We start from the raw sequence: 25,370 nt of genomic DNA, 5'->3' as shown, positions 1-25,370 counted from the left end.
TATATATATATATATATATATATATATATATATATATATATATATATATATATATATATATATTTTAATTATTACAATTTTTAATGAGATATAAATGTTTCTCATGGGGCTTTAAATGATATTAACTGACTGAACAAAATAGATACTGAATATAATAATGACAATGAAATGATTGCAAATTGATGGGTGTATATGAGCAATTAGCTTGAAGCATGTTGCAACTTTTATTCATAAAATTAAGCAATATAACAATTGTTATCTAGGGAATAAAAAGAATAAATGAATAGTTGTCTACTCTAAGAAAAACTAAGAATTGATTTTTATAAATATGTGTTTTAAAGCTTTTGTAAATTATATAGACACAAGCAACACTGTATGGTCCTATTGTGAATTGATGACAATCTAAATTCAATAACCCAGGAGGTAATGCTATTGCTGCAAGACAGACTATGTATGGCAGTGCACACCTAAGAAATTATTAATTAAAAAAAGGTAAATTATTGTCTGTGTTATGTGGACATGCAATATTACTTTCAATAACAGAATCGTGCGACGGGGAGGATAATTAGATTGATGAAGAAACAATATCTTTCAGAAGGGAGGGATGTATTCATTAATATGCAGGATTGATTTATTATTAAGAGGAAATAGGACACACTTAAAAAAGGACATGAAATAGAGGCAATGCTGATGAAAAACTATTCAAGTCACCTCAAAAACATATTTAAATCATCATAGTGCACTAGTTGAAGTTCAAGTTCACTGACCTGACACAGCCATAACTCCCCATCCCCCATCCCCATTTGGTTCTCAAAAATGCACACTCTTTATGTTATGCTCACCTTTGTCTGCAGACAGTAATATATTAATAGAGTGGAGTTTATTGTCAGTTTCTCTTCTCTGCTGTAAGTTCTGTTTTTGCCCTTTAGTCAACATCCAATAGAATGCAAAGTCAACCATGCTCATATCTCTTCATGTTCTTTGTTCTCTCCCCTCTTAAATGCATAAAAGGATAACAGGTCGTCCTCTGGGACTGAGCTATTGTGAACCAATTCAACTACATTATTTCAAAAGGCTTTTCTAAATGTGGCAAAGAAATGCAGCCTTCTTATACCTGAATCTGGAGGAGCAGAGTCCATCAGTACCTACTGTGAGTAAGTCACTTGATCTAGACTAATGAAAAAGCTACAGCAGAGTATAAATAATGGAAGCCAGGAATAATCTACTGTTTGATCTTGGCTGCAGCCTGAATATGCTGTGAATCACATGGGAATGTACATTTTATGCATAAATGTATCGACCAGAATTCCACCATGTGTTCCAGTGAAACTAGGTTATGACAGAACCTACCAAAGTACCTTTTTTAAATAATTTGTCTGCCATTTAAAAGGAAACATGGTCGTAAAATATTTGACGTAACATATTGACAAGGGCCACCTAATGCACAAGTCCTCTTGGTCTGTGTGAGGCCAGATGCTCATACTGGAAGAAGCCACAGGTTCATCCCGGCATTTAAGTCGTGCTGCTCACAATATAAGTTGGATGGAACCATGTGTAGTGCATTACCACGTGTTACAGAGGTGCTGAATGGCCGTTCCAGCTGGCACCAGAGTTTCTGTGATCTCCTCAGTGCTGACATTCCAGCGTTGGTAACCGGTCGGCAGAAACATCAGGGAACAGGGACAGTCAGATTGGGACACACAGGATCCTTCATGCAACACCTGAGGGACAAAGTGAGACGAGCAATAATCAGATCACAGCCATCTCCACACACACACACACACACACACACACACACACACACACACACACACACACACACACACACACACACCTGTCCAGGAGAGCAGTTGCACCCAGGGGTGCAGGGTCCAGTTAAACACTGAGTGTGTGGCCACAGGTCCTCACAGGTATATGGACAGGAACCTGAACAGTCACTAAACGCCTGCCCGCTAGGACAGTCTGCAATACACATAGACAAATGAACATGCAATGAATGACATCATGTCTCATGTATATCTCTTTGTGCACTTTACAATCTATGTCTTCAGAATAGATTGTCTCAGTAACATCTGAGGTCACACCTTTGACTGCATACACTATAAATAAACTAACTGAAAATAACACTCATTAAGGTTCTTACGAGTTGCTTGGCAACCGCTTTATTTAACTAGAAGAGTCCTGAAGTTTAGCTGTCGGAGCTATATTGCTTGTTAGATATATAGTACGTGAATATGCTCAATGATGTGTGTGTTTGTGTTACCGGGCAAGCAGCTGTTGGTGTTACAGGCAGTGTGCTGTTCAAGTGGTCCAACACAGGTTGTGCCACCAGGCTCTGGCTCTCTAAGGACGGTCTTGTTCCTCATAGATAACCCGCCGCCACACGTGGCGCTGCACTCACTCCAGGTTGACCACTCGCTCAACAAACATCCCACTAGAGAGAGAGTGAGGACACAGGTGGAGTATTGACAGGTGATAAATGTGCCCTTTTAACACTAGGTTGAATTAGTATGATGTGAAAAAAAGGGACAATTGTGCATGTGGGTACTTTTTCCAAGTCAAACCTGGACATGATGGAAGATCACAGTTCTCTGTCTGCATGGTGTCAGCACAGGAAGGACCGCCCTCTGTGTCCTGGCAGAGGCGTGTCCTTTTCATCTGGCCACGTCCACAGGAGGCTGAGCAGGAGCTCCATGGGCTCCAGGGCTCATAAACCGGGCACTGAAGCTTGGTGCACACCAGAGTGCCATTCTCACACACACTTAACATAAAAGGGGGGGTGTTTGGAGAGGTGAGATAAAAGCTGATCTTGTGCTGGATAAATTAAGGTATGTGAACTCTAGAGGCAAGTATAACAGACAACAGGCGAAAAAAATCTTAAGGCTTAATGTGAGATATCCTCTACTAATATTACAGACCAATTTTTACAAACTTTTCTAAAAGCTAAAATTCATAATTTTGACTATCACATCGAAGAATAAAATTGACACAATGCTGTTCTCACCAGGTGTTACAGTCCATTGAAAGCTTCTCTTTAGGGATGAACTCCAGCGTCCCATTGCCCGATGGGATACCACAGCGACACTCTGTCACTGACACACAGTGTCCGTCCTGCAACAACTGTCCCTTTGGACAACGACAACCTGAGGAATGAATTAAAAATGAAATAAATTGAAAGAGAAATTTAGAAATAAAGAAACATATTTTGCTGGCTGATCTTGTAATAAAAACAGTCTTTTAAGCTACTGTTCATGCTACAAGTCAAAGATTACCAGGATGACAGGCTCCTTGGAGACACTGCACATGCTTCCCATAAGTCAGTACAGCTACGAGGACATTGATTGGCACAGCTCTCTTGGTAGGTCCGCCCCCTATCCTCACAGCGCTCACCTAGGAAACAAGGAACATTGATTTCCCCCCACTTCTAATAAAGAAAGAGAAAAGAAAGCTCCCTGCATATACTGCAGAAAGTGACTCATGTTTTAGGCTTTTTTTTGCCATCATTATAGAGGGATTGGAAAGACTCAACATGCAACAATGGTCTTTGCAATAAAAGGATCTGAACCCGCAACATCATTTTCTTGACCCACAAATTGCTCATTAACGTTTCTACTTACCTTCCTATTAACCTCCTTTGTGTTTAGGATGATCTAGAGAGTTTTAAGAAGAAGAAAAAGCAGTTGTACCTGGGCAGAGTCCTGTGTTGCAGCTCTGACTCTGTGTCTGTTGGCTCTTACAGTGGGGTGCTGGGGGAGAGGCCAGAGGCAGTCTGTAGCGCTGCCGGACTCCACCGCTGCACGGCTCTTCACATGCTGTCCAGGCGCTCCAGACACTCCACTGACACAGATCTGGAATGGTAGAATGCTTATCATAACCACCATCAACCCTGTTGTCATCCAATATAATAACTAATTATCATGACTGCCGTAATAGCTGTAATTGTTGTAATCATCATCCACAATAACAAAAACATATTTACTGTTTATGGACTGATGTACGAGCATACTTGAGCTGGTGAGATGTCTGATTATATGTCAGAGATATCAGATTGTTCCATTTATTCATAGTAAACAAAACCTATTTATCCTCCCTGAGCAGCTGTAGATATCTGGACTAACTATGATCAAGTACAAGACCTTAAATATTTGACATGCTAATCAAACCTAAGGTCCATTGGGCATGGTAGTAATTCAGAGACATTCCCACATATATCCAAAGCTGAAGGGCCAAAGAAGAATGGAGGGATGATGGAGTGAGTTCAGGATGAATCATTCTTTGCGCACGCACACGCACACACACACACACACACACACACACACACACACACACACACACACACACACACACAAAATCCAATCAACCTTACAGAGTGTATCCCCACAGAGAAATGGACATCAAACTCTTCCTTTCTTCAAACCCCTTTTCCATTTTCACTCCTTTGGGAAATATTGACAATAGGGCAGTGGGGATACACAATGCAGTTTCTCACTGTGGATACAAGCTCTAAAACTGATGGTCACCATCAATCTGAACAGTCGTGAACTGACACATAGTACATGCATCACAATTAAAATGATGCAATTCTACTGGAGGATTGTCACTTTTCTAATCTGGTATGACTCTTACTTGCAGGATAGAGACTACTTTGTGTCCATTTATAATTCCACGTCTGAGTGAACAAAAATGACATTGAGCTCCCCAAGGCTCTATTCCCAGACCTCTTCTGTGCAACCTCTAAAATCTTTGTGGAAAACAAAATATCCTGCCATAATTATATGAACAACACACAGATTTACATAACAATACCACCTAGTCATAATGTGACTCCAAGAACACATTAAGAATCCAAGTACTTTAGAAAAACCTATCCCTGTGCTATCTTTAATAGGCTCGACTACAGTAATCAGTGTTTTCCCTAGGTTTACTGCTTTGGGGGGGTGCTGACCGTGCGACGGTCAAATTCTGAGCTATTTATTTAAATTCTCACTGGAGTGCAACTGCACTGCATTTCTTTTACCTTCTGTTTGTTTTTTCCGTTTCATTCAATTTTAGCTTATATTACAATATTTATTTATATTTATTTAAAATCCTTTTTAGATGCATCTTTTTATACAGGCTGTGTGTGTTATACAACTTGTAACTTACAGCCTTTTCTGTCTTATGTAAAGCATTTCAAATGTCCTTGTTGTTGACAGGTGCTGTACAAATACATTTGCCTTGCATTGTATTCCACCCAATTATTTGGCATGAAAGTATTTCCCTCTCCTCGCAAGAGAAAGCCATGAGTCATTTCATTATTACACTCTCTGACCCGATCTGTGAGCATTTCTTTTTTCATGCTTGTCTGGGAGTAGTGAACTGCGTTAGTCTGCATACAATGTTTTGATGGAAGCAAAGTATCAAACTGCTGCAACATGCTGAGGGGAACTCCGGCAAAACCGTCCCATTACTTCACCTCTCTTTGGAGTTAAAGGAGCAACTGGAGCCTAACGACAGCAGACTGAGGAACTGACTGCATTTCTAGACTCACTCGATTCTTCTGCATAACCATTTTTGTCCTCTTGGACGAGCACCATTACCTCTGCAGATTTTAGCATCTGGACAGAGCCTCTCCTCCACCAGTGGTCCTGGACATTGGCTATCCTCCTCCTCTCTAGAGACCGGAAGACCGGAATCCAGGTCCAAACAGGCCCGAAAACGCCTCTGGATTGAGACCATCTTATTGCTGCTGATGAGTCCTGCTTGGGAGGACGAAGGTACACAGGGAGAGCAGGGAGTCCACTCTGACCACTCGCTGAGGATGACTGAAAGACAATAAGAAACAGCAGGGTAACAGGACGATGGCATTATTAAACCAGGAGCTTTCAACATGACTCACTCTGCTTTCTCACCTTCACACTCTCTCATGTCACACTGCAAAGTTCCATCATGGCAAAGGCTGGAGGACAGAGCAGTCCACAAACAGATTATAATCCCAATATGTCAAACTGAGTCATAGATCTCAGATGAGCAGAGAGCAAACATGGATAAAGAGAGAAATAGCAGAGAATGTTTAAGATGTAGCACAAATACATTGATAGCCATGGCAAAAGTCCTTCATACAGCATTTATCCTATGAATGCTGTGTTTTGTTCTGCAACAACACAATAAAGACACAGCTGCTGTTACTCAGTGTTTCTTAAACACGTGTTGTAAAAGTACTACTACTACTTTTGGTGACGGATACAACAAACAGGATGCCCTCTGCCATAGCACCATATGTTTTAAACAGCCAGGGTCTAACCAGGTACTGCAGCCTATGGCGACCGTGGCCCCCTGAGGGACAGAGACAGGAGTGGGTGGTTGTCCTGAAGCTTGGTGCTGCAGGTGGACGCAGCCACACTCCTCTGGAGGAACACAGCTTCCATTTCGCTGCAGCAGGTCCTGAGAAGGAAGACACACAATTCACTAACATGAGGAACTGATGGAGTAAAAGTTTGTTTTGTTTTGGTTTTAATATGGGTGGCAAAAAAGATGTGGAATTGAACAGTTATTCCCCATCTATCTACAATTCAATGCTCAGTAAATATATATATTAATAAATATGTTGACAAGGCAAAATTGTCAAATAATCACAAATATTGCAGCTAGTATCTGTTTTTATCATTTAGAGCAGCTATAATCAATACTTCTCATAATAACAATGTATTAAATGACAATGTGGAAACAATGTAACAGAATCAAAGGTTGCTCAATGTGATAAATCAGAAGCTCCCCTTTGCTTTACAGAGCTTTATAGTGAGCTTCAGTTAATTGTTTGGTTGTCTGGCCCTCAACTTTACAGTTTTGGAAAATCGTTTTTGGTAGCGGTTTTCAGCTCCACTCAAAACTCTGTTCACTATCTGCTCAGTACTAAATCAGCAGACACAGTAATAGACTATCTGGTGAACATATAGTGGAGCTTTTAGCAGCTTTCGAGCCAAATATTTCCCACAGTAGTTGATCGAGACCATTAAACAGAGCTAAAAGGGTGAATATCGGACTTAAATCCATCAGGTGGACATAAACAGCACTACAAATTAATGATAACGTTGCTCCGTATCTGGTGGATATGTAAATAATAAATGTCTGCCAACATGTTCGCCATGTCAACTTGGTGTAGTCATGACATTTTTTCTTTTAGCAGGCTTAAGTATTTAATGACATACTGAAATTAATTATGGTACTGGTGTGCACCTCTGGAGATCTGCTTTCTGTTATACATTTCATGCATCTCCCCTCATGGCTGCAGTATGTGCGTATCATCCGTCTATCAGAGAGGATTTTTGCAATAAATCAAAGATGGAAGCTCCCAAACTGGGCCAAACAACATTACTAAATCGTCGTCACAACTCATATCAAAGTGATATATTAACGACACTATGTAGAACAGAATATTTTACTTTCTCATCTCATTCCAGTATATTTCTTTGCTCTGGTCTCCTACAGACACACACAGTCCAGCAATATAACATATATATATATATATATATATATATATATATATATATATATATATATATATATATATACACACAAGCATATTACAATGTTGTCAGTTAAAACAGTGTTTGTCACTTGCTCTCCACTGCAAATATAGAGTTAGTAATAAGTATGTTTTGACCAGACACAATATTTTTTGCTTGCGCTCCTCAGATGTGAAATGAACATCTAAATATAGAATGTTCGCTGCAGAGCACATTTGCCTGTGTGACGTGTATGAACAAATTTAATTTAATTGTCTAAAACTGTCCTCAATAAACCGCAATCAAGATCAAGATCACCTGCCATGTTTATTTTCAGACGCCACAATCCTGAACACTGCGGACAATTTGTTCACGTTTTGACATTATAAGAAAGGTTTGCTTCACTATGAGTAAAATAGTGTGAAGGTGAAAGGTGTTGATTTGAACAGTGCATCCTGTATTGCTATAAAGTAGACTAGAGTGAATGAAATATTCACCTGTGGGCAGTAGCAGCCAGGTGTACACTCCCTGACACCTAAACACAGGTCTCCACGGCCCTGCAGTGCACAGTGCTTCACACAGGGCGCCCCACATGCCGAGTATACAAATGGAGCTTCACAATCTACAAACGTGAGGGAAATAAATGACAGTATCAATATGCAAAAGAAAAAAATCAAACACACACAATCATATGCATGTACTCGATCAAACGCATTTTGACAAAAACAAAAAGTGTCCACTTTGGGTGGCAATCTGCATGAAAAGAAAATGTAATTGCACCTTGAGCATAAGAACAATGACACGATCAAAAGCCGGCTTCTTTGTTCATACAGATTCATAAACACACACACACATACTTGTCACCATGGTTGTCGACTCACCGTCACATTGAGTGAGACTGCATGTCCTGCTCTGTGTTTCAACAGGAGTGCACTGTTGTCCCCTGGTGGCTGGGGAGAGAGCTACACGGTAGCGCTGCTGCCTCTGAGACACGCAGGAGCACTGAGACCAAACACTCCACTTCGACATGGGACAGTCTGCGGCGCAGAAGAAAACAAATCAACCCACCTGGTGCTACGTGCAGGTTTAGACAAACACTTCATGTTGTTTGTAATTCACTTAGAGTCTGTGAAGCAGCACTTGGACTTGTACTCATGTGACAGAGTGAGTCTATCAGAATCAGAAATATTATATATTTATCCCAGGGGAGAAATTAGATTTAGTCACAATTGCTCCATTTTAGAATAAAATAAAATATTAATATCAATAATATTAATATCAATACAAGTGGAGTCCGTATAACAGATATATACATGTATATATAATATCCAGTATAACAGATCTATTTATGCTGCACCCGCTGGTCTTTTTAACCAATTGAAATCTGTTAAAATCCAACTGATTATCATGGTTTCTCATACACAGAAATATTTCATATTATCAGACAGACCCATGACAGTAGCTCAGAAGAAAATTACAAAGGAAAATGTTTCATTGTACAACACACACAGGGTGGTGATAGGCTTAGTTCACTGTCGGTCTGGATAAGAGCATCTGCTAAATGACCTGTAATAATAATATTAAGAATAATTATAATAATAATAATAATAATAAGGCCTCCTGCTATTCGGTACCTGGACAGGGCTGTTTGTAACACAGCTGGGTCTCCTCTCGGTTCCTCTCAGCCTCAATCTCAGTGGGACACGCCGCGTCTCCTCCCTCCTCACACACACACACCCTGTGCCGCGACACAGAACCTGCGCCGCAGCTCCGGGAACATGGTGACCATGGCGACCAGGGGCAAAGGTCATCTGTAGACAAGAGAGTCAATATGACAAGGGCAAATGTGAAGTGTATTGCTGACATTCTTCTTTCAAGATCATACAGATGGTTCATGCAGTATGTGTCGAAATATAGTAACTGGAAATGATAATACTTTCATTTCATACAGTATGTATTGAAATATTATAACTGGAAATAATGATATTAAAGATGAATAAATGAATGAATATAAATGTGGACTTTTGAACAAACCCAGACAGTGAGGAGTGTGACAGTCCTGTGTTTCTCTGTCCGGGCCGCTGCAGTGAGACCCATTGTTTCGTGGAGGAGGGTTGATGCAGGCACGGGTTTGAACCTGTCTGCCCCGACCACACGTCACTGAGCAGTCGGACCACACTGACCAGGGGGTCCAACCACCATCCACTGGACACAACACACAGAATTTGGTCATTGGACACTTCTTTTTCAAGGCAACTCAGCAGAATGCTAACTTTTTGGTCACGTAATACTGGTGGTCCTGTTCCACGTCAAATGGATACGTTTGTATTCTCTTTCATTAAAACTAAGCGAATAACGTAAACTGACTATAGTCCAACACATTTGCAACAGTGCCCATGTTATTCTACCACAACTTCATTTACTCCATCTTTAACGTAATTGCAGTGACCCACCTCTGCAGTCAATGTCTTGGCAGTAATCTCCCTCTGGGGTGCATGTGCTAGGAGGAAAAACAAATTGAGTGTGTTTGAAACACAAAGCAGAATCCTTTAAAATTCTCATTCAAACCCTTTATCAGCTAAATATTGTTTGTGTGTATCCATCTCACCATTGTATACACTCGCCCTGCAGCCAGGTGTCTCCCACTATGAGCTCCTGGTCGTCATGGAGACAGAGCGGTGGGCAGGGTCCTGGGTCGCAGGATTTATGCTGGACTTCCTCAAACTGGCAATCTGCTCCTTCAGTCTCTGGGATCAGAGACCTGACACAACAGTGGCACAACACAGTATGTTTGAGTTTTTGATTTACTGTAAATTTCTCATTACAAAGAAATACGGAAATTAAGTATTTATGAGTTTCATTTCCTCACCTGTATCTGGTTCTCTGGCCCTGCCCACAGGAAACGCTGCACAACGCCCAGCTCGACCAGGAGCTCCAAATGCAGGGGGCCTGGCAGCTGTGATTGGAGCAGAGGAGCTGTCCATCAGAGCAGCTGCAGTTGTTACAGTCCACCTGATGCCAGCTGCCGGCTGCCCAAATCTGTCCCAGTGAGTCCACACAGTCACACTGCCACAGCTGCACACACACCCCGTCCTGTTGCAACTGGCCTGGACACACAAATTAGGTGTTCAATTTGTACGATGTTAATGAACACATTGGGATTTTATTCGCCGTCATTCTTACATTGCAGCTGGTTTAGGGCCATAGCTACCTCTGATATACATGCCAAAACTCCACATGTACTTAACTTAACTAAATACAATGGGTTCCTCGTCCACAAAAATAGAACAAATACATTTTGTCACCTACCTCTACCTGTATGTAGCCATATATATCTCCGATTTCTGCCACCAATAAAATATAGCTGAGGTGAATGAAACTCTTTTTGCATTTGCAAAATTACATTTAAATTACGAAACAGCAACATTTCCCAAAAAACTACTTCTGCATTCTGTCTAAAAATAAACCATAGACCTCATTGTGAACAGTTTTGATGTGGATGTTCCAACAAGAAATACTGAGATCATGACCTAAACATACTGCATGGTAAGATACCATTTTATATAGTTTTGTAATTTAGGTGAACTGACCCTTTTTATGTTTTATTTTAACTTTGGCCTAACAGCATCCAGGCTCATTCATATACAGTACAGCTTGTGCGCACAGATTCCCTGTATGGTGCTTATCTTTTGAATAGCAGCAGTCACAGAACCTTTAGGGAAGAATCACTCTGGTATGCACACACACATACACACACACACACACACACACACACACACACACACACACACACACACACACACACACACACACACACACACACACACACACACACACACACACACACACACACACACACACACACACACACACACACTTATCTGTTAATAAAATGATAGCAGCAGTACCTTTAGGGCAGCGACAGCCAGGCTGACATTCGGTGTTGCCCTGGCACTCTATGCCCTGCTGGAGGTCTGAGCAGCGCTGTGGACACTGGTTGGCACATGACACAAACTCCTGGCCTGGTGGGCACCCTTTCTCATCTGACAAAACACACACAGAAGGTCATCAATTTTCCCACAATGCTGCAGGCCTTTTCCTCGCATAACACGCCTCACAAAAGAATGCTGATCACAGGATGCGCTGACTTTTCAAACACTTACTTGAAGACTTAAAAATAGCCGTACACTGAAATAATGAGCATTTATCTTTGTACAGGATGAACTATATTTGGGGTCATTGCAATCTAAACTTAACACATGTGTGTGGTGTGAACGTGTTGGCTCTGTCTCACCGCAGGGTTTGATGTTGCAGGGTTTGACCTGGTTCTTTTCTCCCTCACACTTCTTCCCTCCGTTCTTGGGTGGAGGGCTGGAGCAGGAGCGAGTGCGTATGGAGCGTCCTCCACCACAGCGCTTATCACAGCGAGACCAGGGACTCCAGCGAGACCAACCTCCATCCACTATTCATCCAGACACAAACAAACATGAACATGCACGGGTATAAAATACTTTACCTGTGTTTAAAATTGGTTTGTTTTAAATCATATACACTTCATATTTTTGGGCCATAATTTCTATTGGTTATGAAAACAATGTACTTACCAAAGTAATGGATTGCAGCAATCAACTTTATGTATACAATGGTATATATTATTACAGTCTGGAATGATGAGCAAAACAAAAAAAGGACTAGGGTTGGGATAATTAAGATTTTTTTAAATCCTTCTTCTTTTTTTTTTTTAAAAGAAAAGGCTTCAGGTTTATAAGGTATGTATATCCAAAATGTTTGGAAGCAAGGCTCACAAGGCCGGAAGGCTCCATGTTCATCAATTGGCAAATAGTTTGTGATCATTTCATTAATTGAAAGTTAGTTCACTAAAGCACAATATCAACTGAATTCATAGGGACCGAAACACCTGCATTATTCATCTTAAGGGCTTGTAAGGAGAAATCTAGCTTTAAAGCATGTACCATTTATAGTGTGTACATGGTGCACTTAATTCAACAAATCAAACTCAAAAAGGGGAGAAATTTGAGGGTGAGGGGCCCACAGCTAAACTTTGCCCCAAGGCCTCCTATCAAGTTAATCTGGCCTTGCTAATCATTCCACAAAAGTATCACGTCTGCTTGTATTGTTGACAAAGCTCTGTTATGGTGTGGCAATACCATTGTAGGTTTAGTCTGTACAACATTACTACACAACAAAAATCAGAGACGAGCTTCTAACACAGCTTCTTGACAATCCCTAAACTATCCATTAACGATCAAGACCGGATGTACAGTCACAGTTTTTCTGAATGGGTTGCAAATTGACTCTACATGCAGATCAGTTAGCTGACCTCTGCAGGGCTTAATGTTACAGAAGCGATGCTCCAGGTTTCCTCCCAGGATGTCTTCACACCACGAGCCGTTGGTCCGAGGGCTGAGGAAAGTTCGGATCCTCTGCTGCTGACCCACTCCACAGGACCGCGAACAGGAGCTCCACTCCGCCCACTCCTTCCATGAACAGTTCCTCCCTGCGCAGTCTGTGTGCACACATACCTCGTCTCCATCTGGGAACATATCACAAAAGACATAAGACCACTTGATATAGCTGAATACACCTGTGTAGCTTAATCCAATTAATTGTGATGCTTTGGTTTAATTGCTGGCGTCTCATCTCCTTTTGCTGTTACAGTGGACTATAATTACAGGAAACCATTTGTTTACGGTGTTCACAGTAATGTTGCAATATTTATTTATTAAAGTGAAAATGGTACACAGTCACATCAAATGAGCAGTTCATTAAGTTTGAGTTGAAGCCACTATAACGGCATTTTATTCATTTGCTAAATTGTTTCTGTTGCGTGTAAACACACAGATACACAATTTAAACAAACAGACATCCTATAATCATTTTTATTTATTCCCATTTGTGCATACTTCTGTTAACCCCCTCTGTTGGGAAAAAAACTAGATAAAAGTAATACAGCTTGCCGGTACCAATCTCTTCTGTCGTCTGCGCTTATCAGTAAATAAAACAATTATTGTGTTCTGTGGTCTCTGAGATAAGCATGGTGAAAAATGACAAACCAAGCCACAACACAAACAGTAAACCATCAGATGTTAAGAAACTCAGTGAGTGTAGAGGTTTTACTGGGGGAATGCTGAACATTACTTACATCATGTGCTCTCTCAGACACAGGCTCCTTATCTCTGAGCAATTCATCCTCTGATATCAGCCGTTACAAAGGCAGAATTAATCTTATCACCAATATTGCAGTCTTATTGTAAAAACTGTTACTGAGCTTTGCTTAATGTTCACACAGCCACCTTCATCCACAACGACAATGCACTATTCTTAGCTACTGAAGTGCTGGTAGTTGAGTCCCTTTCTCAAAATATAACAGCATTATAGTGTTAGAGAGCAGATGGTTTATAAAATTCATGTTTGACTGGTACAAGGAAAGACTTGGCAGTAGTCACAGACTGACAGCAGCATAGAGAGATAATGTAAGTGGTCGTACCTGGACACTGGGGCAGGTTACAGGCCTTCTCTTGGTGAGAGCTTCCAGAGCAGGGAGGTCTGATACACTGTCGATGACGGGACTTCATGGTCGGGCTCAGCGAATCGGTGCAGGTCTTAGTGCAGGGACTCCATAATGACCACGAAGAGAAGCCAGCATCCTCATCTAAACAACAGAGAGGAGGAAAGAGGATGAAATAGGGAGAAGTCCTTTAAAATATTTCTCATTAGGGAAAAGATGGGAGCAGACAGGGTTGGAGAAAATAAATTAAAAAATCACAACACCATGTACCATACAGACAAATACATTGGAAAGACCAGAAAGCAAAAAAAGACATGAAAGAAAACAGAGAAAAGGTAAATTAGTGAAAAATACTGTAAATGAATAATGTAGAAAACTCTATGTGGTATTAAACTTTGTATGAAGAGATAACTTACCTGGTAAAACGGGTTCTTCTGTAGGACCAATAATAACTGCCAACAACAAGCAAAAATTAAATATCAGTACAAGCTCCACCATTTAGTATTGTGCACAAACAAGCAGTTGGCAGTATATAATGTCTCTGTTATTAATCATGGGTACAAATGAAGGATACAAGACAATTCAAATAGATTTACGATTAAATTCAAAGTAGACACAAAACCAATCTCCCTCACCTGAGACTGCTGCAACTGCAACTTATATTTCCTTCCTCCCTGAACACACCCATTACATACAGTAGTACCTAAACTAGCTTCTGTACCTGGGCAGTCAGGGGCCTGGCAGTAGGTGGTCTCCTGGCGTGGCCCCTGGCAGTTTCTCCCTCCGTGGGCCGGGGCAGGCTGTGTGCAGCCCTTGGAGCGAGTCTTCAGTCCCAGACCTCCACAGGACAGGGAGCAGGGGCTCCAGGAGCCCCAGGGGGACAGACCGCCGGCGACTGGGCAATGCTCCAAGGAACAGTTCCACCTGCCATGCTCACAGCCGCTACAGAACAGAGTTGGGGAGGAGTGATGATGATGGGAAGGCTACAGCTTTAAAGTCTGAAATGTAGATTGGGGCAAATTCATGGTATATGATGTATTTTTAAATTGATATACAACCAGGGGCGCTTCATTTTGATACTTTTAAAGATCTCAAACTGGGATATATTTACTTTTGTTTAGACATTGTAGGAACTAACAGATACTCTCTAATTGTCAAGCGGTAGAGGACAATGTGTGTAGTAGGCTTTGTGGGACTGTATGAAATATTGCGCAGCTGCAAATATTCCTAAAAAGGTCTGCTCACCAGGTGCTACAGTCATGGACCAGTGTGTCTCCAGACTGAAGTTCCACTCTCTCAGAGATGTTATGGAGGAGCAGAGATGAGACCGGCGTGACAGAAACACTCTGCACAGAGGCAAGGAAATCTTTGTCCACCGGACACGGACACTCCTGAAACACACATTTATTTTAAAGACTATTTTTAAGGACTTAAATTTAGTAATGCTCACTTTAGATTGGTTGGAAATGTATTTCCTATTAACCTGTATCCTTTTGTGTTGCAGGTAAGATGCATAATATCATGAGTCTATCAGAATGCTTCAGTTGCTCAGACGACAGGGAACCCACCTGCAGGCAGGACATCGTGGTGCTGGTATGTGTGCGGGGGGCAGTGGCAGCCTTCCTCGCAGCCATTGGAGACGCAGCCCTCCCTGCCGCTGACGTGAGCGCAGCTGAATGGACAGCCTTCTCCTCGTTCACACTCCCGGTACAACCTGCCAGGAGGGCAGCCCACTTCTGCACAACACCAAGATATCATCATATACACAGATTAAAGAAACTCAGAAACAGTCTGCAAATGAGAGCTTTTCTACCAGGATACGCTGGTTTTTATAATTAATATAACTTTAATGCCATAGCGACCGATAGTCGGCAGGGAATCAGGACTCACCGAGGCAGACCTGGGTGTTGCAGGTCTTGCTCTGGCGACTAAGGCCGCTGCAGGGCGGAGAACTGCAGAGGCGTGAGCGGGACTGCTGTCCTCCACCACAGCTGACCGAACACACAGACCACTGAGACCAGGGGAGCCATGGGCCCACCGAGTCTGGAAGCAAAAACACAAATGTGAAACAAACGGCATAACGAAAGATAATTAAATGTCTTCAGTTTCATTCAAAAGATTGTGCTCTTCATCATTTTGAGCTCTATCATATTTACCATTCCTTTATCAGTATTTCCAATATAGAAATGACAAGACTCTCCAAACAAACATCTTCTCATCATCTCCATAGATTTAAAGAATAAATCCACATTTCATCCTAATGTCTGAATAACTCATCCTCTGTTGTCTGATATCAGCGGTCAGTATTCATCTTATCACAAATGTCTTTTTCATGTCTTTAAAGGATTCGATCATTCATGCGTCACTGTATTGTTGGACGTCTCATTTCGCACCACTTAAATGTACAGTAGTCAAACTTCCAAGAGGGATGAAAGCATCTTTTTCTTTCAAAGGGTAATTCAAATCAACTTCTCTTTTAGACGAAAGTAAAGCTGATAGAAAGACAAGTTCTTTTTCCAGGTTGTTTCTGAGTTTAAAAACTCAAGTTCCAAGTTGGATGGCCAGACAGAACTACCTGTGCACAGGTGTATGTTGCAGTCTTTCTGCTGTTCAGCGACTCCCAAACAGCCTCTCCCACTGCTCTGAGGTGACGGGTTATCACACTGGCGTCTCCTGAACTTGACTCCTCCTCCACATGACAGCGAGCACTCAGTCCAGGTCCCCCATTGGCTCCAGCCACCATCAACATAGCAACCCGGGACTGATTGACACTGCAGCACCCCGGCCTCGCATGAACTGAGATAAAGTGAGAAAGACGACAAATAAAATAAAATAAAATGAATAAAAATAAAAGACATTTAATGTTTTGTTTTTGTACATTACTAAGAATTACATTCTAAATGATATAAACTCATTTTATTACAATAATCTAATGCTGTAGAGCTGTTCAGTTGTGCTGTACCAGTTTTTGCAGTCACTGATGATGCTGTCTCCTGGATTTGCAAACTGCCAATCAGATCCACCAGGCCATACCCATGATGCATCACTGGAATCTAGCCCGCTGAATGTCATTCCTAAATAGGAGACACAAATCTATTGATTAGACTAATCTCTACTAAGTCCCACACAGTTTACCAATACGATGTAACACTTCCATTAGCAATTTTGACATAAACAGATTGTGGATCTAACCAGTAGCAGAGCTGTTGTGGTATTTGCAGCGACACTCCTCCCTGGCCACACACACTCCATCCTGCAGAACCATGTCACCCGGACAACCGCAGGTCAGTCTGCACCCAGGAGAGTCCAAGCACTCTGTGTCACCATGGAGATCTGAACAGGAGCGAGGACAGGGTTTCCCACAAGGCCATTCTTCCTGGCCTCCACCACAGTCTGCAGAACGCAGGAAGGAATTACAGTTTGTATTCTATTTGTAATATACCGTTCACAGCGAGGGGAGCGATGGGTTTTGTGCTCTAGTATGCATTGACAGAGATTGTGACAATATAAAAGCAAACTTGAAACTATCCAGGATAGAAAAATGTAATCCTCCCTGGGCTGAGGTCAAGTACAGGTCCCCGAATGGAGGGATGTTTGACAGTCTAATGAAACTAGTGTCTAGTGTTTTTGTGTGTGCAGCCCTGTTAGTGCATCGCAGCAGTGCAGAAGCCTGTCACCTTGCTGTTTATCAGTAGCCCCTGTTTTCATTCTGTGGGAGTTGGACCATGGGAGGGCAGGAAAAGTTCATTAATCTTCCCCTTCAGGCAGACATTATATTTTTCTTTGCTCAAGGTCTTTTTTATTGGTATTTGAAGACAAATAAAATGCAATGAATCACAGAAACAGTTGGATAGACACGATCCATGCTTCTGCTCCAATACAGCCTCATCCCTATTATAGTATACATCATAAGTGAGACACAAATAATAATTAAAGAAATGAAAGAAAAACAATAAAAATGAATAACAAATGAGAGCCATTTAATTTTAATAAGCCTTTCAACTTTTTTCTCATTCAACTTAAGGAAAATATGCTTTCTTTGTCCCAGGCTTCACCATCAGGGACAGATATAGAAATACTAATGCGTGCCACCTTGTTTCTTGAAAGGCCTCTATTATAAAAAATGTTTCACATCTCCGTCAGACCTCAAATTCTACTTTTCATTCCTCATTTTTATCCAGTAACCTCCCTTTGAAGTGGTACATGAGTGCTTTTTAACATAGACAGTTAACATAAAATCCTTTATTATGCTGACCTGAGCAGAGGGTAATGTTGTCATGGCAACCGCGGCGCTGCCTGCTCTCTCCAAGACAGGGAAGCCCACCGAACTTGGCGGGAGGACTGTTGCACTCCCTGGTGCGAGTGGACGACCCGGCACACCCATCACACTCTGACCATACTGTCCAGAGACTCCAGGAACCATGGACTACAGGGAAAGTGGGGACGATGTAAAGAGAGACACAAACAAAAGTATGTGGGATAGTACTTACTGTTATATTTGTCTACCTGTTGAGAAGGACATCAAAATATAAGACATGCTGATACAAAGAATAGAAGTAGGGGAGGATGAAATGGAGGAGATATGGAGAATAAATTAAGACAAAAACAGGAGTGTAAGATATTCAAATGCCACTTCATCAAGTCGCCATGGAGAAAACCCTTATGTATACACAGCACTGATGCACTAAGGGATCTGGAACCCGTTTTATTTTCTCTGAATCATATAAAATACTTGGGGTTAAATCATTTTATTCAAAACATCTTGAATTTGATCAGTAAGCTTAGCTGAAGTATCGTCATTAGGAACAAATAATAGTGATACCTGGACAGAAGGTGATGACAGGGCAGGGCTGTCTCTGGATTTGAGCTCCAACCCCATTGTGTATTTCCTGTTCTCCGGAGCAGGCTGCTCCTCCAGCCTTGGGCTCAGGACAGCTGCAGCTCCTGTAGCGGGACACCGACTCCGCCCCACAGGTCCTGGAGCACGGAGTCCACTCCGACCAGTCACACCAGCTACCTGGCACTGGAAACGTACAGAAGGATGCAAAATCTACATTTATGGCCATAATATTCCAATTTCTATTTTCTTTTAATCATGAAGTCAGAAATATAGACAGATCTTTTTTATTTATTACAGTTTTTGCATCTGTGGGTTTAAACTTTAGTCTAAGAACAAAAGAGTGCACACAAGCCAAAGTTTTCTTTTCTTTTTTAAACACATACAGAGACTTACAGTTGTTCTTACTCACCTGGACAGAGGTATCTGGTGCAGTTGAGCCTCCCACCCTCACAGGTGCTAAAAACAAAGAGGGAATAGCAACATAATTATTCTCCTGTCCCTTCTTTCTAGATGCTTCCATGTTAAATATAAATGTGGCCTTCATGCATGTACAGTATGTTCTCTTTGTGTGTGTATTATTCTGACCAGTTGTTACATCCATCAGGGGCTTCAGTGGTCTCCCCTGGATCTAGCCTGTGTCCAGTGCTGAGGTCCATGCAGGGACAGTCTTCTCTCTCTACACACACTGTCCCGTTAGCAGACAGGATCTTTCCCTCTGTACAGTAGCACCCTGGCTCACATTGCCACTCACAGTGCTAAGGGACAGGACAAAAACAATCCCTTAAATCATCAGAATTCTTATTCTTATTTCCACAAAGTTTGACTTAATGTTAAACCAGTGGTAACGGGTGGAAGCTGACATCATGATCAGTGTGCCACTCACAGCCAGGTCATCACAGGAGCGAGGGCAGGAGGGACCACAGCTACTGAATACTGTGCCTGGGACCTGCGAGCATGGCGCCACTGAAAACACACGCATAACACACTTTCTAAACACTGACATAGAACACATGCGCACAGCCTCTTCTACATTATACACACTCTGTAAACGTACCTGGACAGTGGTTAGTGTTACAGGCTATCACCTCAGTTCCCATCCCCTCACAGTAGTTCCCCTCCCCCTCTGGACTGGGGCTGTCACACTCTCTCCTCTGGCTTTGAACCCCCCCACCGCATGACTTGGAACACTCCGTCCAGTTGCTCCACCTCCCCCAGCCACCGTCACCTGGAAAGTGCCAACACATCACGATGTAGTAGTACAAAACAAAACCAAAACAAGAGTTTAACATCTTAATTGATATTGTTGTATTATATCAGTCCCAATATTAAAATAAATGTTTTCATGAAAGAACAATGAGAATTGTAAAAAAGGTATAAAGCTTTAAAAGTAAGCCAAATGTCAGCTTGTGGACTCATCAAAATCACATGGGCTTTTATTTCTTTTTATTTCGACCAGAAGCTCTATACAGTGTGTTTACTGTCAATTTGATTATTGTTATGAATACTCCTGTGGCTTACATAACGTTCAATTAAAAATGTCCCTGAAAATATCTCCTGAACAAATTAAATGTGCTTTAATATCTCTTGGTCCGACTGCACGGAAATGTTATGATTGCAAAAAATGATTGCACTTTACATTTACTACCACTAGACAAGTCTCTCACTCACTATGCACTGAGCTATTCCTAAAGGGACCCACGCTCCTCCATAACACCATGTTTCTATCCAAACACTTTTATGTGAATTATATGATTGGAAAAGCGATAACTCCAGCAGTTTCCTAAGAGCTGTCAAACGCACTGCTGCACCCGTAGAGGACACTCTCCACTATAAATCAAAAGACCCTTAATAGGCACCCTTCTGTCATCATCTTGGTTAGGAAAGCAACAAAAACTGTCTCATGTGTCTCATTTATTGCCACATTTGTCAGGCAATTCTATAATAATGGAGACATGCCGGCAACATACAGGCAATGTAAAAAAGATGAGGAGTGGAAAATGTAATGCCGATACATTTGAATATCATTAGAATGTCTGTCTTCACTCACGGTCACATGGAGCGGTGATGCAGACTTGGTCCTCTCTGTGAGGTCCCAGACATGGAAGGCCACTGCCAGAGCGCTGGGGGCTGGAACAGAACCGGTAGTGAGACTGGAGTCCTGCTCCACACGACACCGAACATTGACCCCAGGGAGTCCACACTGACCACTGGCCATCAACTGTAGAGTGTGTTTGTATGTGGAGGAACAGAACCAGAAAGATTCAGCATGGAACAATGAGGTGAAAGAGAACAGTAGGAAAAATTGTACGTTATTCATATTACTTGTTAGTTGTTTTGCATCACTACAGCTTGTAAATTAGGGTGGACAGGATTGGAATGAGAGATTATTGGCATGGACACTACTGTTACTTTAATGCAAACTATGGGGGAAAGGAAATCTAGTTAAAACTATGAAAATAAAGATAGATATAGATTTATATATATATATATATTTGTATAAAACAATTTAAGAATTTAAGAATAAGATGAGATGATTAGATGAGATGGGGTAAGGTGCAATATTCAACAAGATGATGTAAAGTGCAGTATTTGGCTAAATAAGAACATAAAATCACAAGATAAAAATGACCAAATTAAACAAAGTCTGAAGAGGGAAAGGAGAGAGAGAGAGAGAGAGAGAGAGAGAGAGAGAGAGAGAGAGAGAGAGAGAGAGAGAGAGAGAGAGAGAGAGAGAGAGAGAGAGAGAGAGAGAGAGAGAGGACCTCAGAAAAGAGAGGATTAAAGATAGACTCAATAACTTTTTGCCTACCATTGCAGCTGACTTGAGAGCAGTTCACCAGCCTCCCTGCTTCACATGTACTAAAGTATAAAACACACACAAGTTAAATTATCATTTGATCTCTTCTTTATATACTGATGAATGGAAACATGTGCTGGTGGAGTTAAACATCATTATGGCTCACAGACCAACTGAATAAAGAAGTCAGATCTACTTACCAGTTGTTGCAGTCTGTGGGCACAGTATGTCCTGGTTTGTACTGTTCTCCATCCAAGTCACAGCGACATTCAGACTTCCACACACACACACCATCCTGTAAATATGATGGGTCATCAACAATAAGGCTGTGGTTGCTGTGTGTCTGTGTCTGTGTGTCTGTGTGCGTGTGTGTCTGTGTGAGTGTGTGTGTACGTTTGTTTGTGTATGGCCCCCCCCCACCCACCTGTTGGACAGTCCCGTGAGGACACTGGCAGCCTGGTGTGCAGTTCCTGCTGAGGTCCATTGTGAGGTCTGTACATGACACTGCTCCCCTCATACACTGCTTCCACTGCTGGCCTGGAGGACACACCCTGCCATCTCCTGACACAGCAACACAGAGTGCAAGCAGAGTTCATTGTCTTTGTGGACATCCACTGTTGTCCAATACCAATACAGCAAAAGCCCCCATGATGCACAGCAATAACACAACACTTGGCTAGCAAGTGCTTGAATCTTAAACACTGTGTACAATATGATCCATTAATCTGGCAATGATTTCAATATTTAAATACTGATGTTGACATAAATTAGGCATAATGTTTTGTGCCCTCTCTTTTCTTCATCAGCATTTTTCACAAAGTAGGTTTTGATATGTAAGAATAAATATTAATTTCTTTGTTTTTTGTAGTTCCCTATGACAACAATGACATCTGTTTTATGAATTCTCCATTATTTTCTGTAACTCTGATTCTAGCACGCTTCTTATTGTTTTGTTTTTCTTATGCAAAAACATGATTTCATGAAATAAATATGAGACAGATGTTATGTACTGCTGTCTTCTTGAAAACTACCCACTTATACAATTCTGATATTTAACATGACATTAAATGATATTGTCAAATGAGAGTATAGGTCTTGCTGTACCACAAGGCTGCAGGTTACAGGCGCTGAACTGCTGAGCGGTGCCGTGGATTCGGATGGGCCCGCGTGTCCGGGCCCTGTAACCTCCTCCACACGTCACTGAGCACTGTGACCACGAACTCCATGGCTTCTTTACACCTTCAGACACATCACAACTATATTAACTTCCTTATATTTTTCCTCTGTGATGTGTTTTATAATTTCGTTGAATGCACACAGGAGTAAAATAAAATCGAGCAACTTGGAATCTTTATATAATAACATAAGCAGCGGAGTCTCCTCACTAAAACAGGGCTCAATGCTGCAGGTATCCATCCCAACTCTGTCTCCTTTGCAGGGACGACCCCCGAAAGCTGGGCGAGGATTTGTTCCCGAACGATAACGCCTTCTCACACCAACATCACATGTTCGACTGCATGCGCTCCACTGGGTCCAGCTGCTCCAGCCACAGTCAACTGAGAAGCACACACAGGATAAAAGGCGGAGAGAGACAGAGAGAATGGGAGACAAATGAGGATAGGACTTAAAGACAGCAAGAGACAAAGAGGGAGACAAGTAAACGTACATTAAAAAAACTGCAATTCATAGTAAAACCACTCACCAGGACAGGAAGCTACTCTGCACTCCATTTCTCCATTAGTGCAGGTACTGTTTGAGACACAATGATAGAACAAGTGACGTTTTAATTAGGAAACGGCAGTACATAGCAACACCCAAAATATTATTCTAAACTTTCAGGCAAACTTTGATCATCCATTTATAGACAGAGGTGTCATTTTGTCTACAAAAAATGTTTGGAGACAGGCCAACAGTACCAGTTATTGCAGGCATCAACAGGCAGGGTGGCTCCGGCTGGGTACAGTTCACCCTGGTGGTAACACAGGCACTGTGCCAGGGGCACACAGCTGCCGTTGAGCAGGTAGAAGCCCAGGGAGCAGTAGCAGCCATCGTAACAGGCAGGTGGCACATTGGACCTCTGTGGAGGTCATGTCCAAACACACTCGCGGACACGCACCACCGTGAGCCTCACACTCTGCTGATGTCATGTACACCATGCCCTCTGGACACACACCTGTGAGGAGTCGAGTTGAAATAAGAAGTGAATATTTCACATGCACACACACACACACACACACACACACACACACACACACACACACACACACACACACACACACACACACACACACACACACACACAGGCATTTATTCCATGGGGTGGATAAAATAACCAAAAATAAAAATGCAATCCAATAGAAAACATCACAAAACACAATTCTGTGTAATGTTTCCCACAGATATGATTCCATGGCCCCCCATCGCTTGAGTAATAAGAAAACCTGATGCAGTTACCTGAGCAGGGGTGGGAGTTGCAGTCTCTTGTCTGAATGTGTGGCCCGTGGCAGCTCCTGCCCCCATGCTGTGGTGAGGGTAAATTGCAGGATCGCTCTCTTGTTTGGACGCCAGAGTCACACTCTGATGAACACTGAGACCACAATGACCATGCTGACCAGCCACCATTCACTGGAAGTGCACAATTAAAATCAGCTTTTAAGTCTTCTTCCTAACACATCATATGTAGAGAGCGGAGGGGACAGAGAAATGATGAACATTGTGCTTTATGCGTAGTAATACATCTGTGATACCTGGACAGTGTACAGTGTTACAAGGCTCTTCCCCCTCGCCGTCTCCATCGCAAGCAGAGTCCGTGTGTGTGTGGTTGAAGGGTGCGAGCGTGTGGTTGCAACTGCGAAATCGTTGCCTGATTCCAACATCGTCTACATGGTTGAAACATGTCTTACTGCACTCTGACCAGCTAGTCCATTTACTCCAGACTCCATCTGGTTGCACTGGACAGGAAGAGCACAAAGCCATCATATACTGTCGGTAATGAGTATGCAAGTGATTTACAAGACTGGGAGACTGGCCTGAGACTGGCATTAAAACTGTGATGACGATGGGCTTTACTGTTATTTTTGCTCATTAAATAGTTCTTTACACTTGTACTTAATATAATAAAACTGTAAATCCCACTACAATAAATCTACGGTAAGTGGAGAGAAGCCTACGTGCTATTAACAAATGAAAAACAAGTGGGTTTTGTTATAGTATATACACATTCATTTCAGTGCAGCCATATCTACAGGATTTCTTAATTATAAATCTAATAAAAAATAAATTAAAAAATCCCTTCAAAACAAGGTATAATGATACAGTGTTACAGCATTAGTGTTACTATAGTGTGCCGGGGGTGTGAGTTGGTATACCAGGGAGGCAGGGACTGGAGCAGCGGCGGGCCTCTGAGGAGTCTCCTGGACAGGGCTGGACTCTGACTGTTCCAGCAGGGTTCACTGAAGACCTGAGGAGGTCAAAGTCAAAGCATAAAGACTCCTGGTCCAAATTTAATGGGTGGTGTGTGAGCAGTATTAACATTAATACATGATATAAATAAAAAGTTGATTTAATTTAACGATACCTGTAGGGAAACTGGGTGTTGCAGCAGAAAACAGTAAATGATACAGCAGTAAAGACGTGGCACATTATGCAAACCAAGAATTTGAAAACTTTGAAAGGTCATTTAAAAAGTGTACAGAGGAAATAAGTACAGATTAAGTGGAG

General features: G+C 41.9%; 1 protein-coding gene across 1 annotated transcript in view; it reads right to left on the bottom strand.

Moving 5' to 3' along the window:
* The window catches only part of sspo (SCO-spondin), an 82,744-nt gene that overhangs the window by 23,936 nt on the left and 33,438 nt on the right, over positions 1–25,370 (bottom strand). The window contains 48 exon segments of the mRNA XM_029458218.1: positions 1,567–1,721; positions 1,835–1,962; positions 2,264–2,434; positions 2,565–2,761; positions 3,005–3,143; positions 3,273–3,306; positions 3,308–3,390; positions 3,687–3,848; positions 5,580–5,804; positions 5,892–5,938; positions 6,284–6,423; positions 7,982–8,106; positions 8,366–8,521; positions 9,119–9,295; positions 9,519–9,689; positions 9,938–9,984; positions 10,093–10,245; positions 10,354–10,591; positions 11,393–11,527; positions 11,779–11,946; positions 12,826–13,038; positions 13,993–14,157; positions 14,430–14,465; positions 14,735–14,955; positions 15,259–15,409; positions 15,588–15,749; positions 15,904–16,056; positions 16,589–16,809; positions 16,976–17,087; positions 17,206–17,406; positions 18,269–18,439; positions 18,836–19,036; positions 19,263–19,309; positions 19,439–19,608; positions 19,737–19,816; positions 19,908–20,078; positions 20,901–21,071; positions 21,663–21,712; positions 21,851–21,945; positions 22,075–22,211; positions 22,755–22,889; positions 23,036–23,206; positions 23,353–23,399; positions 23,567–23,709; positions 23,711–23,823; positions 24,105–24,275; positions 24,398–24,601; positions 25,019–25,110. Coding sequence (XP_029314078.1) covers positions 1,567–1,721; positions 1,835–1,962; positions 2,264–2,434; positions 2,565–2,761; positions 3,005–3,143; positions 3,273–3,306; positions 3,308–3,390; positions 3,687–3,848; positions 5,580–5,804; positions 5,892–5,938; positions 6,284–6,423; positions 7,982–8,106; positions 8,366–8,521; positions 9,119–9,295; positions 9,519–9,689; positions 9,938–9,984; positions 10,093–10,245; positions 10,354–10,591; positions 11,393–11,527; positions 11,779–11,946; positions 12,826–13,038; positions 13,993–14,157; positions 14,430–14,465; positions 14,735–14,955; positions 15,259–15,409; positions 15,588–15,749; positions 15,904–16,056; positions 16,589–16,809; positions 16,976–17,087; positions 17,206–17,406; positions 18,269–18,439; positions 18,836–19,036; positions 19,263–19,309; positions 19,439–19,608; positions 19,737–19,816; positions 19,908–20,078; positions 20,901–21,071; positions 21,663–21,712; positions 21,851–21,945; positions 22,075–22,211; positions 22,755–22,889; positions 23,036–23,206; positions 23,353–23,399; positions 23,567–23,709; positions 23,711–23,823; positions 24,105–24,275; positions 24,398–24,601; positions 25,019–25,110 — 6,855 coding nt within the window.

Source organism: Cottoperca gobio, chromosome 20, assembly GCF_900634415.1.
Source record: "Cottoperca gobio chromosome 20, fCotGob3.1, whole genome shotgun sequence".
In the NCBI taxonomy this organism is placed as follows: Eukaryota; Metazoa; Chordata; class Actinopteri; order Perciformes; family Bovichtidae; genus Cottoperca; species Cottoperca gobio.
This window is presented reverse-complemented; position numbering and strand designations above follow the sequence as displayed.